The following is a 15,040-nucleotide window of genomic DNA, read 5'->3' on the forward strand; positions in this document are numbered from 1 at the left end:
CTGCGGCTAACGGGGCTAAAGCTAACATTACACACTGTTGGAGAGATTTATAAAGAATGAAGATGTGTTTATGAATTATACAGACTGCAAGTGTTTAAAAATGAAAATAACGACATGGCTCTGGTCTCCGTGAATACAGTAAGAAACGATGGTAACTTTAACCACATATAACAGTACATTAGCAAAATGCTAACGAAACATTTAGAAAGACAATTTACAAATATCACTAAAAATATCATGATATCATGAATCATGTCAGTTATTATCGCTCCATCTGCCATTTTTCGCTATTGTCCTTGCATGCTTACCTGCATAAAGTCCGTTGATTCAGCTGTGCAGCTCCAGACATTAATACTGGCTTGTCTAATGCCTTGAACATGGGCTGGTATATGCAAAATTTGGGGGCATACAAAATAATGATCCCGACTGATACGTCACAGTCTGTGTTATGTTGAGATTCGCCTGTTCTTCAGAGGTCTTTTGCACAAATCAAATTTACATAAGAAGGAGGAAACAATGGTGTTTGAGACTCACTGTATGTCATTTCCATGTACAGAACTCTAATTATTTAACTATGCCAAGGTAAATTAAATTTTCAATTCTAGGGCACCTTTAAATCTGTTCATCATATAATGCAATCAAGTCTCCAGCCACTCAATTCATATGAAGTTGTCTGTGGAGTGACAGAAATCTCTCAGATTTCATCAAAAAGATCTTTATTTGTGTTCTGAAGATGAACGAAAGTCCTGCGGGTTTGGAATGACATGAGGGCGAGTAATTAATGACAGAGTTTTCATTTTTGGGTGAACTATCCCTTTAAAGTAAAATTTACTCTCATCATTTCAAACCTATTTGTTTGGTTCCCTTATAACATCTTTTATGTGCCGCAAAAGAAGGAAATGCCTTATAGGTTTCGAACAACATGATGAATGGTGAATGAATTTTTGTTTTTAGGTAGACTATCCATTTAATGTACTCAAGGTATACATTTGATTAGTATTGCATTCATTGGAATCGAACCTATGACCTTAGCATTGCTAATGTGATACTCTACCATTAAGCTACACAACGTCATTTGTTTATAAAATCTCACAACCAGTTTTGACTCTTCAATCTCCAAGTTCATGGAGCATTATTTTGGCTCTGTCTAATATCCACTTTCCACTTTTTCTGTTCATTCCAGTAGCCGTTTCAAAACTAATCGCCATCCTACATATGGCATGGTCTTAGCCTGAGGAATCGGTGCATGTTATCATGGATTTGACTGGCAGTAAACAGAGTATTTTTTTTTATTTTTTGAACAAAATGCTAATAGAAACCAAGCCTTCAAGCCCATGCCCCCGATGAGATGTGTGTCTCAGAGCTGTTGTCGTGGCCTTTGTTTTGCCTGCCATGCAAATGGAACACTTAGCCTTGAGCTGCGGAGAGGAGCTGCGCACAAAAGCCTGCTGAGAAGAGAATGCTTGCTCTTTCACGCCGTCGTGACTTGGTTTACCGTCTTCTGATTGGCTATGTGCTCGCCCGTCTCATAGCCCCCCTTCAGTAGGTTTCTTCTTGTCTTTCCATAAGTCAAGAAATATCTGGAAGCATCTGTAATACGAGATGACTAGATCAGGTTGGAGATGACATGAGTTTAGAAGTGGTTTTGTGATAACTACAACTTCACGTGAAGTTCCATGAGTGCACATCAAGATGTTTCTGCTTCAAGCAATAGGAACAGAGAAGCTCCTTTTGATATCCTCCTTCTACATCACTGGTTCTACCTGTTTTAATACCCTCCTTTTGTATTTTTAGTCATCCTACACCTGTGCCTATATACTATTACTAGCTGTCCTGGTTTCCTCATTGTTTCTTTCTAGTATCACTTTTTAACTTCCTCTTGACTTTAGAAAGAAAATAAGCTCTTTTTAACTGAGCCACTACATGTTGACAGAGTTATTTGTCTTGCTTTTGTAAATTTGTTTCTTTTTCCCAGTGCTGCCAAACATGAGAAATTGAGTTTATAAAGCATAATGTTGCAAGGAGGGATTCCTGGTGGCCACAGGATGCAATAGCGCTGCACAAAAGTAGCAGTAAAAACATTCAAGAAATACTAATTAATTCATTTATTTACTTCTTATCAGAGATTGCTGTGGGCTGAGTTGGTCCACAATGATGCTGTTTTTTTTTTCCTAATACCCTTTCAAGGATTTCTACTGATAGGAACCGATGACACGGGCGTCTCGCTGTACCATTAGTGTCAGTTTTCATTAAGCTTGTGTCCCCTGATTGCTCCCATGCAAGACGATGAGAGCTTTGCTTTTAAGCTGCAGCTATGGAAACAGCTTTGTTCTGCCCTCATGGAAAATGTTCTTTTAAATTTTTGCCATTATATTTGAACAGTTTTGATGCACTTCCCTCTTAAAGAGAAGTCCTTATCCTTGGTGCTCTATATCAGGTGCCATTTGTAAATTTGGCTTTGTAAATGAATTGATTTAAGTTTAGCTGTGTCTGAAATTGCTATTTTCTTTAAAGGTATTTGAGGTGGTGTGTGTGTACAAAACTAGTAAAAGAGTAATAAGGTAATAAAGTAATAAGCAATAAGGTATGAGAGGCTGTGCTGTATCGTGAATAAGTCACGGCTGAAGGGCTTTGTTAGGCACGACGCGAAGCACTAGATACAGCACTAGCCTTGAGTACCTTATTGCTTTTATATAAACGGTTACAACACAATACAAATATTAAAGCCAGAAATATGTATCAATGCAACTTTCATGAAGTAAACTTTTACTAAAAGCCTCCCATCCGCCAAAAAAAAATAGTCCCTGACCGTGAACAGCAACAGAAGTTACGTTATTACACCTTTAGATGGCGACAAAGACTGTCAGTAGCGAAGACTTTTATATTGAAAAGATTGAATTGTTGTTTTGACTAGCGCTGTCAGTTATGGGAAAACCCCATAAATGTTAAAAGGACAAGATGATACATCAGACATTTAAACAGATTTTTTATTATGAACATAGGACTGACCTGATGGAAAATGCTAAATCTGAATGCAGTTAATAAACTCGCTCACTCGATCTTTTTCTCACAACACTCTTCTACATAATACAGTAAGCTTCAATGAATAATATCAACTGAGAACAAACATAAGAGTGGTTGCTTAAGGTGTTGTGTAGTGATACACAGAACCGTTGGGTGAAGCGGTGATAGACGTGTTTTATCGTGAATAAAACACAGCGATTGACCAATCAGAATCAAGGACAGGAGCTAACCGTTTTATAAATTATATTATACACACCAAAAATGGTGTAGGATTCACTTTGAAACCATTTTCACTTTGAAATTGCCAGTAAATATCACAAATATTTACAAATTAATGACAATTAAACATGAAGTTTTGAAGTAGAAAGATTGAAATCGTGTTTTCTCGCAAAACATACTCCAATAATCTTTGTTTCGAAAAATTGTTGTTTACAGTGTATATATTTTATACCCATAATGATTTATTGTATAATCATTACCACTCATGAAACAAAACATGTATAGTTTCAAAAAAAGGTTCACGTAAAAAAAACGTACATTTATTTAGATTAGTGTTCATATTTGGTTATTCATTTGTTTATTTCTTCATATAGTACGCATATGTGGCATTTGATGTATAGGGAGTAGTGAATGAGTGAGCAATTTTGGAGACAGCATTTTATTAATATTTCAATTTATTTCTTATCTAAATTATTAGGCACTTGATAACTTTTTATGTTTCCAATTAGCATAACCTAATAAAAGAATCACATGTTTTTGAGAGACAGGTAAACTCACTAAACTGCAGCATCTGTGGCCGCACGTCACAAGTTTTATGTTAGAAGCTGTCTTTCAGGCTGGCATATATTCATTGGCTTTAATAAAGAACACAGCCCTAAATCTCTGAATACCGTTGTCATGTTGCAGCCATTTTCCATTCACCTTTTTCCGTCACGTTATTGTTTTCTTCTCTGTCTCTGCTTAATTTTTCTTTGAGGTCTCTTTCTCCTCTCAGAAGATTTCGATTGAATTAACACAGGATGGCATTTATGTGATTACACTGGAGAGGTGGGTGAGAGTGTAGTAGGAAAATGTGTCTTGTCTGTCACTTAGCTGTCAGTCCATGTGGCCGTGAATCATCCCCTTTTCTTTCCTCAAACTTGTCTTTATCTTCAGCTGGAATGGTTGGGTAACCTCACCCCGGCTGCAACAAGGGTATTTGTCACCAGTGTACTTCTACAACTATGATGAAGGACTGCCATTAGCACTTCTGTGACTATTTTGCATGAGAAACAAATGGTCTGAGCTATTCTCTGAGAAATTACAGCATTCACTAATATGCAAGTAGGTGGAGAGATAATAAGCCATATTAGTGTAATATTCTTTTTTCCCCAGGGGCCCATTTCACACCATGTCACGACTGTAGACGGAGTAGAATTACAATGAATCTGAGCACATCCTCCCACAGTCAAATGTTTTGTTGTTGTTGTTGTTGTTGTTGTTGTTTTATAGTTTAATTCAGATTTTATCTTTAAAAGCTAATATCACTTCTAAAACTCTTCGAAACAACCACCGCCAGTTAATGGAACTGTAATTTTCCATTGGCCGTTGGAGACAATAAAAATCAGGACATGCTTTTGTGCACTAGGGCACTAAACACACAGTCAAGCATTCCAGCTATTAAGTCAGTATTAATGGATTAAAAGCATTACATGCAGTGATTGAGCACTCATTCTCAATATTGCTTTTAAACCTAAGGGTCTTCACAAATACAAAGACAAAGAATTTTTCCTACAATGTTCTGATGATTATTACAGCAACATCAACAACAAGGGGAAATTAGGACATGTTCTAGTTAGAAAATGCTGCAATTAAGTTGAGCATTATGTATTTTGCCCTCTGAGCACATAGTGAAGAGTTCGACTAGCTACAGCTAAGTTCTCATCAGATTGCTTTGTGATTTGTCGGCTCTGTTTTAAAACCTACTGAACTGCCTCATTGCTGCCTATAGGCAACTGCTTTTAAGGAACCTCATAAGTGGCTGATTTGGAACACTCTAGCTAGGTAAAATGAAAAGAGTAGAAGTAAATATATGCTACACTCTAAATAATGCTGGGTTAAAAACAACCCAAGTTGAGTTGATAATGGACAAACCCAGCGGTTGGGTTAAATGTTTGTCCAACATGCTGGATAGTTTTATTTAACTCAACTATTGTGCTATTATTGACTATTAAATGACTGTATTGCTCACTTAAAATGAACCCAAAATAAGTTGGAAATTAAAAATCAGACACATAATTATAGAAGCAACAATAATAATTTATTCAGCAGCTTTAATAAAAGGTCCCATGGCATGAAAATTTCATTTTATGAGGTTTTTTTAATTTAATTCAATTCAATTCACATTTATTTGTATAGCGCTTTTCACGATACATATCATTTCAAAGCAGCTTTACAGAGAATGCATGTCAACGTTACAATTTAAAGAATGCAGTTAGCAAATAATGTAATAATTTAGGCAATTAATTTACAATCACTGTTAGCAGTTTAACTGTACTGAAAAATGAATAACATATCAACAATAATTAGGATGTAGAAATTATGCAATGTGCATGTTGATCCAGATGATTGATCCATTGATTTTAACATTAATATGAGTTCCCCTAGCCTGCATATGGTCCCCCAGTGGCTAGAAAAGGCGATGGGTGTAAATTGAGAAAATGAAAGCTCAGACGACCCAATCTGGAATCTTCCCTATATGTCGTCATAAGGGGAAAGGTTACCTCCCCTTTATCTGCTTTGCCCGCCCATGAGAAAATGAGCTACTACCATGAGATTTTTTTTTTCATGGCTTGTAAACGAGCGAAGCATGGCAGTTGCTCAGTGTTTGGATGTACAAATGAACACCTTAGTATTTTTTTAGTTCCTTCATCCGAGCCTATGAAGAAACAGTGGGTTAATTTTATTTTCTCTGGTAATGCACCGATACAACTTCTTAAAGTTTTGTACGTCTGCGCCACACATTTCACTGACGACTGTTTCCTCAACATGGGCCAATACAGCCCAGTTACTGTTGCTAATGTAAAGGTGGACAGCATCAAATATGTGTGTGAATACACACACTGTAAGGCGAGTGTTGTACATTTCTTTGTTGTTTGAATAACCATTCTGCTGTTGGTGCACGTGATATCCACATTTCCAGATTCCAGAGCTTGATGTAATTGTAATAAGATTGTAAAAACGTTTAAGATTTATGAAATATAAAATATGTAAACAAATAAATGATGTTGGCGTGGTAGCACATTTTCCACAACAGCACATATCCAAAAAGGTATATATTATATACACGATAGCAAATCAGAGCAACATGAAGAGCCAACAATGTAGGCTAGCATTAGCTACTTGATTGAAACTAACCATTCGGAGATGTCCTGCTGTAGCCACTGAGTTGCAACTTCTTCATCCGGATCAAAGTCTGGGTCAAACGGAAAAGCTTGAATGACTGCGTGTCTACGAGCCATTGCGATACATCCACTGTCAACATTAGCGCATGGTACCCTAGCCGCCAGCTGGTTAAGGCCACACCCACCCTCCACCTTGCCCCGCCTCTGTCCTCCTCATTAGCATTTAAAGCTACAGACCCAGAAACGGCACATTCTAAGGAAAGCTCATTGTGGGACTGGCCTGTAGTGGCTGAAATTCTGCACCAAGTCTGAATGTCGGGAAAGAGACTTTAGATACAGTACTAGGGTCCACTTAGGTCTATATAAAAGCATCCAAAAAGTAGCATGACATAGGACCTTTAATAAAGAACACAACCCGAAAATCTCTAAGCTGAATGCCTTGACTGTCAAATTACAGCCATTTTCTATTCACTTTTTTCCATCGCCTTGTTTCATTGTTTATTGATGCTTTTCAGAAATTAAGAGTAAAAGTGTATTTATAATTGTTTATAATTATATGAATATAAAAGATAAATTGTTCTTTATAATAAATTATAACTTTAATATTAAACATAATATTCATAATTTATTCATTACTCATATTTTGTCTTTTTTTATTATTATTTCTATGATTGTATAATACCTTTAAATGCAGTCTTGGTAGTCAGCTCACTAGGGTTTCTATGTGGTGGGCTATGACCTGTGGATCCATCTGTTTTCCGAGAATCTGATGAAAACTCAGTGGTGGCTCAATAAAAAATGCACCCAGAGGGGGTGAAACATAATCTTAATAATTATGCTGCCTACCTTTTGGAACAGCCCTCCTGTGATGTTTTAAAATACTGTGTAGGTAGACAACTCACTAGGGCTTGAAATAACAAATGGGTGGCGAATCACCTGTGGATCCAGCTCATGTCCTCTCCCGACAGTCAGAATGCCAGACTGTTGTTGTGTTGAGGGATTAGATGCCTGTTTCTGCAGATAAGAGGGAGAATGAGACAACTGGAGTGATTATGAGAAAAGAACAACAGGTCCTTCTACACAACACCCCCCCCAATCCCCATCGCTTGCACAGCATGCTCTGGGCATGCTCAGTGGAATCTCGCTTTAAACGCCTGTGTGCTTTTGTTGTCTGTGTCGCTCATCCTAGCGCCTGCAGAATGCCCCTCTCTCCCCCTCCCTCTCCCTTTTTCTCTCTCTCTCTCTCCCTTCCCCCCCATCTCCTCTCCTCTTTCCTCTCACCGCACATTAGCCAGCCAACACCGTGGCGAGATGCGCGTGAAGAGGAGAGCTCCGGTGAACACCTGGTACTCCGGGCAACTCCAGAGCAGGGGTGTCTGTTTTGACCTATTCCCACTTCCCGTGCCCTGAATCCGACACTTTCCCACATCTTACTGGACTTTCTCTCATCAGATCTGACAGTAGGATCTCCCGACTGGCTCAGAGACTCAACCAGAGGCAGAGCGATGCTGCGTTGATTAAGGATTTCAGACCCCTCTTCCTCCTCTCTGGCTCTCCGGGGAGCTCCCAGAGTCTGGACAGGTGAGTTCAGCATCTCTTTCGCTCTCGCTGTACTCTTGTCCGTCCGCAGTCACTCACTCCATGTGTACTCTTCCATCCTCTTCGTCTTCACAGTACGATTCCCTTCTCCAGTGTTGCTAAAATTACCCATCACCCCTCCTGCTGTTTCCCACAGGTGCTCCTCAGTCATTGTGGCAGCTGCCTTTTCCTTTTTTTCTAATGGCTTAATTGGATTCAAGGCATAACCTTAGAGCACCGCTACGATTCGACCACTCACTTTGCTCACTCAATTACTCACTGGTGTCAGAGGCTTCACTCTAGCACCGCAGAGTGCATTATTATTAGTGCTGTGAGTGGGTGTTTGCACGCTCAAAACTGCGCACAAGAAGAAAAAAAATGCAGGACAATGCCTTAATGTCATGTCTGACAGGATTATAGACCACTGGGATGAGAAATACCACATAGATCCCCTACGGTTCTGCAGCTTTTAAGGAGCATGTCAATTAAGGACAATTTTGATGTTAACTTTTTTTTTTTTTTTTTGAAGAATGAAGGTGTTGAAAGGGCAGCTGAGGGCTTTTAGTTCTTATATTTGTTTTCACATCTCAACACTTTTGTTTTGCTCTCATGCCCTTAGCATGTTCAGACAGTGTGTATTCATGCCAGATGTTTTGACAAATGGAACAGATATTTTTTTCAGGCTTTTATATGAATTGTTTTTGCACGCCATGGAGAGATCGATGGGTGATAAAGGTGCTACTCGTCTGTGATTACATAACCTGCATTTAACTTATCAGAAATCTTCAGAACACTCTAAAGAGAATATTCTTTCACAAAAAATTGTCCATTTTTGGATGCATCAAAACAACATTTACATATGCTGTGCTTTTTAAAGTTTTTTTTTTTATTATTATTAGGATACACTCTATAGCTACTATAAATTCATTGACTGGGTTTACTGTTATTCTTAGCTCAGAATTAATTGATTTCCTGGAGGTTTTTATTATATTATAAGAACATTGAAGATATCCTTGACAACCAGGCTATGTTGACCTAGAGTGACAGACAGTCTGGCTGTCATTGTTAATAAAATTGTCTGTTACGGTTTTTTGAGCAATATCAGGTTTGACGTTGACTGGTGATGGCTTGAAATTAATCTGTCATATTTTTTTAATTAATTCTTTTGAAGGAATGCGATTTATGCCTTTGAAGTGTCTTATTCTCACCAAAGCTGCATTTATTTGATCAAAAATACTGGAAAATGGTCATATTGTGAAATATTATTACAATTTAAAATAATCTGTTTTAATATAGCAGCCATTACTCCAGTCTTCAGTGTCACATGATCCTCCAGAAATCATTGTAATATGTTGATTTGGTGCTCAAGAAACATTTCTTCTTATTATCAATGTTGAAAACAGTTGTGCTGTTTTATATTTTTGTAGAAACTGCAATTTAATGCATCCTTTCTGAATGAAAATATTAATTTCTTTAAAAAAAGTACTGAGTCTGACCCAAACTTTAGTGTAGATATGGCATATTTGCCTTTTTCTTAAAAAAAAATAGAAAACCTGTGCATCAATATGCCATTTTTTTTGCAGGTAGCTTTTGCTTGAGCTGAAGCATTAATGACTATCCAGTGGCCATCTGTCTCTGAGACATCGCTGACTCAGATATTAGTCATAAATTACATACCGAAACACATGCTAAGAATTTATTTCTAGTGCAGACTCTTAACAACACTGATGCAACAGGCATCACACCTAAATGTGTTTTGTCTGTTCTCTTTCCCTTCTCGACTCCACAGGAACTTTAGTATGACACAACAGATGCAGAACCTGCAGCTGACGCAGAGTAAGAAGGGGGCGGGTCCCGCCTCCCCCAGCGCTGCCAAGCGTCTCTACCGCAACCTCTCTGAGAAGTTTAAAGGGAGCCACTCCTCCTTTGAGGATGCCTACTTTTTTGGCCGATCCGACCGTATCCGCAAAGTATCTGTGAGTATTTTGGACTATTAAAAAAATAACATGTACAGGCCACTCAAGAACATTCTATGACGGGTGCCTGAACCAAGCTTAAGTAGATTTGGATGTATACTTTCGGACGGCTATCCTGCAGGAAAGTCCATTGATCATCAGGCTTCAGCCTCTGCACTGAAGGCATCGCCAGCTTTGCCAAAATGGCTTGATACTTCAAAGAATTCATGATGTCCTTCATACAGTCAAGATTTCTACTTCCTGCAACAGAAAAGAACCCCCATAATAAGACTGGACCACCTCCATGTTTGACCATATATATATATATATAATATCTTTTTATATATTGTATCACTGGCTTTTTTTTTTGGCAAATAACATTTAGCTTAAAGAACCCTAATGGGTATTATCAATAATTAACAATTTTTCTTGAAATGAACAGCTGACATTAGCCGACATTTACATTTATATAATGTAGAATCAATTGATGTTAACATTCAGTTGACCTTACACATGACATGTTTTGAGCTAGAATGACATTTCGGATGCACAAGAGACCGGCAGCGCTGTGCCATGCTCTCAGAACTTCAACAAATGTCACTGATTATATACAGCTAGATCTAGCAATCATCTTGTTGACTCAAGTGCCCGATTACATTCTTCACTCTTGTTGCCTCCATATGTTTTCATACATGGCTCCGACTCAGAACTGAAGAGGAGAAGCTCTTATTATTATAATGCATTATTTTTTGCTTAATATTTGCTTAAACAACCCCCATTTATTTATTTTTTTCCTCTATTGCATTCTTAAAGGAACTTGTAATTTCTGTGTTCACCCTCTGGTGGATGCCTGGTAACAGATCTGTGCTGGTAACTGAAAGACTGTACAGTAGGTCAAACCCATGAGCAGTTAAACACAGGCAATCTGTGCCCTCTTTTTATGTTGTCTGTGCTGATTGTAGGTAAAAATCTGTGAAATTTTTTTTTTTCTTTTTTCCCAATCCTAGTTAACAGTAGTATGCAGACCATCATAAGCCATCCATATTTTGCTGAAAACCATAAACATGGCTGTGTAGTTCATTGCAAAAAAATTGTTTGTTCGAGCATCCTAATCAGTCTGTTTAATAGAGTGCCTCAGGGATGACGCGTTTTTGTAGGCCAACCTGGAAGTTAGTGGCGCACGGGTTCCCTCGATTGAAAGCCTATGCATTTTTCCCATAGACTTTTGAAAAATCGCAGAAAATAAGCTCTGTGTTTAACAAAGGCTTATGACACTTACACGTTTTGTCTATCAAGATAATCTTTACAAGTTAAAACAACATAAATACATTTTGAAGCCTAAATAAAGTGGTCAGATATAAAAAGCTAACAGTAGGCTATAAACGGACTACAGCACACCATGGTCGCGGATCAACGTCGTCACCACCAAGCTTCCTCAAACTGTATTTAAAAAACAACGTTATTTAAACACATGCTCGCTGATTATGATCTGTGCTGTGTATGAATACTTATCCACTTTTTTATGAGAATAGCTGTCCAAATGTCCTGTTTTTAATGATGACGTCTAAAGTCCCCGCCAAAGGAAGTAGTCCCTTTTAGCAATTTGTTAGCAACCGCCGTTTTTAAGACACAGTAAAGGTTTAAAAAAATCACAAGCGGGTTATAACTGGTGTGATTTATGTCATAGATCAAAAGGTGAAAATATTTAGAGGCTTTGTTAACCACAGACCTTATTTCAGGCGATTTAGCAAAAAACCATTCAAAAAACCCATAGACTTTACGGCGTTGGAACCGGAAGTCCTAAAATGCTAACTCGCTTCCGGGTTTTGCCTACAAAAATGCGTCATCCCTGAGGTACTCTGTTGACTAGGAGACAGACAGTGGAGAATTCGAAATCTATTTGTAAAAACATATTCAGTGTCACATGATCGATTTCCAGCAATATGCTGATTTGGTACTCAAGAAACATTTTATATTATTATTTTCAATGTTGAAAACAGGTGTGCTGCTTAATATTTTGTGGAAACTCGTACATTTTTTCCATGATTCTTTAACGAATAGAAAGTTCAAAAGAACAGCATTTATTTGAAATAGAATTTATGTAACAACATAAAAGTGTTTACTGTCACTTTTGATAAGTTTAATGCATCCTTGTGGAACTTAATGGTTCATTTCTCCTCACAGAACATTCAGAGCAGTGAGGCTCTGTTCGAGGCTGTTGAACAGCAGGACCTGGATGCTGTGCAGATCCTGCTGTTTCAGTACACAGCTGATGAACTGGACCTCAACACCCCCAACAGTGAAGGCCTGACACCTCTGGACATCTCCATCATGACCAACAACGTTCCCATAGCCAAGCTGCTGCTCAAAGCTGGAGGGAAGGAGAGCCCTCACTGTAAGTATGCTTATTTACCAGTGATGAGCTTTAAATGGTCAATTCCCTCAGTGTGTCTAAACAGCTTCTAAAGTTTTTCCTTATTAATTAGGCACTAAATGATTCTTTAGATTTCAAGATTTACTGGAGTAAATCTGTTAATTAATCTAGTCCTTCAAAAAAATGTGACATGGTAGCCAATAAGGATTAATCTTTATTTAATTTATACAGTGAAGACTAAGCGGTGTTATTTCACATTTGGTTACTTTATTCAATTTCTGTAGCTGGAAATTGTGATGTTTCACTAGTATCTAAAAATGTGAACCATTGACCCTACCGGGCAGGTAGAAAAATCCTTACCAATGAACCCTGCTGGAGCAGCTCTAAATATTCACTGTCCTATTAAATGAAAGGTAAAATTTGAATAAACAGTGAAAGTAACAGAAGCTCCTAACAATGCATTTTAACAAGCATAATTAGGCGTGAAAATATCTATTTGCTAAACAAATGAAGCCAACTAATTTGATTTGGTAATTTGGTATCGGTGCATCCCTAGTAACCATAGTTTCCACCAAAATGCCATACTTAGTACTGACCTCACCACACTTTATGATGAAAACAAAACATTTGATAATGCTAGCATTTCTTTAGTGTAATATTTATATAGAATGTATTATTCTTATTGTAGTGGGTTACTTCTGTATGCTTTGCTTATCATCATATCTCCATCCCTAAGGAATAGAAGTGCGTTCTATGTGGTTACTTCACCATCAAAAGGTTTTTCTTGCATCACAAGCTTCTGTTTAGCTGTAGCAACCAAAAGCAGATGGCTCTGTAATTGGACAAGCTGTTTAGAATGAAGCTGACGATAAACAGACAGAGCCAATGTGAGTGTTTGACACTTTGTTTTAGGGGCTCAAGTAATAATCGCCTTTGAGTACGAATACTAGAATAAACTTTTCCATGAAAGCTGCCAGAAGCACTCATAATTCTGCTTTAAACATCTAATGACAACTGTCGTAACCACTAATCGGTTAACAAATTACGTTCATTGTGTAATATTTTGGAAATGCATACTGTACCACATATAATGAAATTATCGTTGACGTCATTCAGGAATTTAGATTTTTTTTTTTTAAGCGTACCAAACTATTTTTGGGACAAGCTGAGTGTGATTATCAGGTTTTAATGCATTGAGAACAGATCTGTTATAAATATCTGCACCCATTGCCCTTGAATTAATCAATAGTATATTCAGTCCCTGAGTCTTTGGCAACAGTAGAACAGGTGTTTCTTACCTTGCTCACGGTGGAAAAAAAGTCCCCCCAGTCCCGAGCACTCAGTGCAATCAAGAAAAAGCCGAATGTTGTCTGAGACCAAACAGGGAGCACTGTACTGCAGTCGTAGCGGGGCCGGGGTGGGGTAGACAGCACACGGCATCCCTCAGAAAAATCTTAATAAGGTTTGTCATTTAATGGTTTAACTTTTCCAATGATGCATGTAACGGGGGGCAATTATACTAAGTGATTTATTGTACCCAGGCTGCAGTTAAATTTCAAAACATTTCATCGTGGCACAATCCAATCCTTGTAAACAAACAGAAAATAAACATTGCCGTATTTTCCCCTCCTGGGCTTTCGGCATTATATTTATGTCAGGCCAGAAGTGCCAAGTAAATCAATCAGCCAGACGCCTGACAGTTTGGAGGTCCGACCGAAGGCTGAAGTTAAAGCAGGTTTATGGGCAGGACTGGGGCCCATAATGCCTATATTTAGGGCCGTCCCAGAGCCCGACAATGCCAACTGTGTGTGACAGCGCAATATCGTCCGACTCGCCCATTAATTTATAGTTTGTTCAATTAACCACACATAGTAGCCAGATGTCAATCTTCAGAGCGCAGGAAATTGCACCTCAAGACTGCTAATATGGCTGCCTTTTCCACTGCGCCATGGACCCCCGTGTAAGAGCGGCTAGGTTAGGCCCCCTTTTTTCCGAGTTGACAACACGCACTTTATCATCTCCCCCGGAGAGCTCCCTTCTCCAGGGGTTCGGGCTGGGCCAGTGAAAGAGGGTTTCTTCAGCCATGTATTTATTTGTTTATTTTGCTGTCATGGTCTATGACTAAGGCTCTGAAAGAAAATGCAGCAGTATTCACGGCCTACGAGGAGGACTGGTCAGCCAGTATTCCTTTTACCATGACAAATCTATACGGCCAAACACAGTCCTGTGTGTTCCAGACGACCGTCGAGTACATTCATCCACACCTCTCCCCTCCACCCCGCACGGCTGACTTCATCTGCCGCTATGCTGACACGAGCAGTGTGAGCTTGGAGATTTAATGGTAGTGTAATGGGCTTCCTGTCTTTTCAATCAGGACCTTTATTTTTGGTTTATGTAAGTTTGAGGTACATTTGATCAGTCTGTTACTGCTGTCTTTTTCACAGTACAGTTTATCGTAAAAAGTTATATAGATGAATGTTCTTGAGGCCAGCAGAAGCTATTATGGTGCGCACTGCCTACGTGTAATAGATTTGTTTTAATACAGTATTAACTGATGTAGTCATATATGGATGATCTTGTCGAGAGCAGTATTACATTTCCAGAATTGAAATCCCATTCAGTGTATCCATAGATTGTCTCAAATTGATTTTTAGCAATAAAAATGACAGAGCTACCATAAACTCAGAGGTGAACGACATTCGCGATAGGGCCAGTGCTGCATCGTC

At 38.5% G+C, this 15,040-nt stretch overlaps 1 protein-coding gene across 6 annotated transcripts in view; it reads left to right on the plus strand.

The window, feature by feature from the left end:
* The window catches only part of ankfn1 (ankyrin repeat and fibronectin type III domain containing 1), a 98,532-nt gene that overhangs the window by 43,763 nt on the left and 39,729 nt on the right, over window positions 1-15,040 (plus strand). For 5 of the 6 annotated variants that reach the window (XM_048170494.1, XM_048170496.1, XM_048170495.1 and 2 more), the window contains 3 exons: window positions 7,860-7,988; window positions 9,775-9,961; window positions 12,125-12,335. In XM_048170494.1, coding sequence (XP_048026451.1) covers window positions 7,860-7,988; window positions 9,775-9,961; window positions 12,125-12,335 — 527 coding nt within the window. The remainder of the gene's footprint in view (window positions 1-7,859; window positions 7,989-9,774; window positions 9,962-12,124; window positions 12,336-15,040) is intronic. The other variant, XM_048170499.1, reaches the window with a different exon arrangement.

This window comes from Megalobrama amblycephala, linkage group LG20 (assembly GCF_018812025.1).
Source record: "Megalobrama amblycephala isolate DHTTF-2021 linkage group LG20, ASM1881202v1, whole genome shotgun sequence".
Classification (NCBI taxonomy): domain Eukaryota; kingdom Metazoa; phylum Chordata; class Actinopteri; order Cypriniformes; family Xenocyprididae; genus Megalobrama; species Megalobrama amblycephala.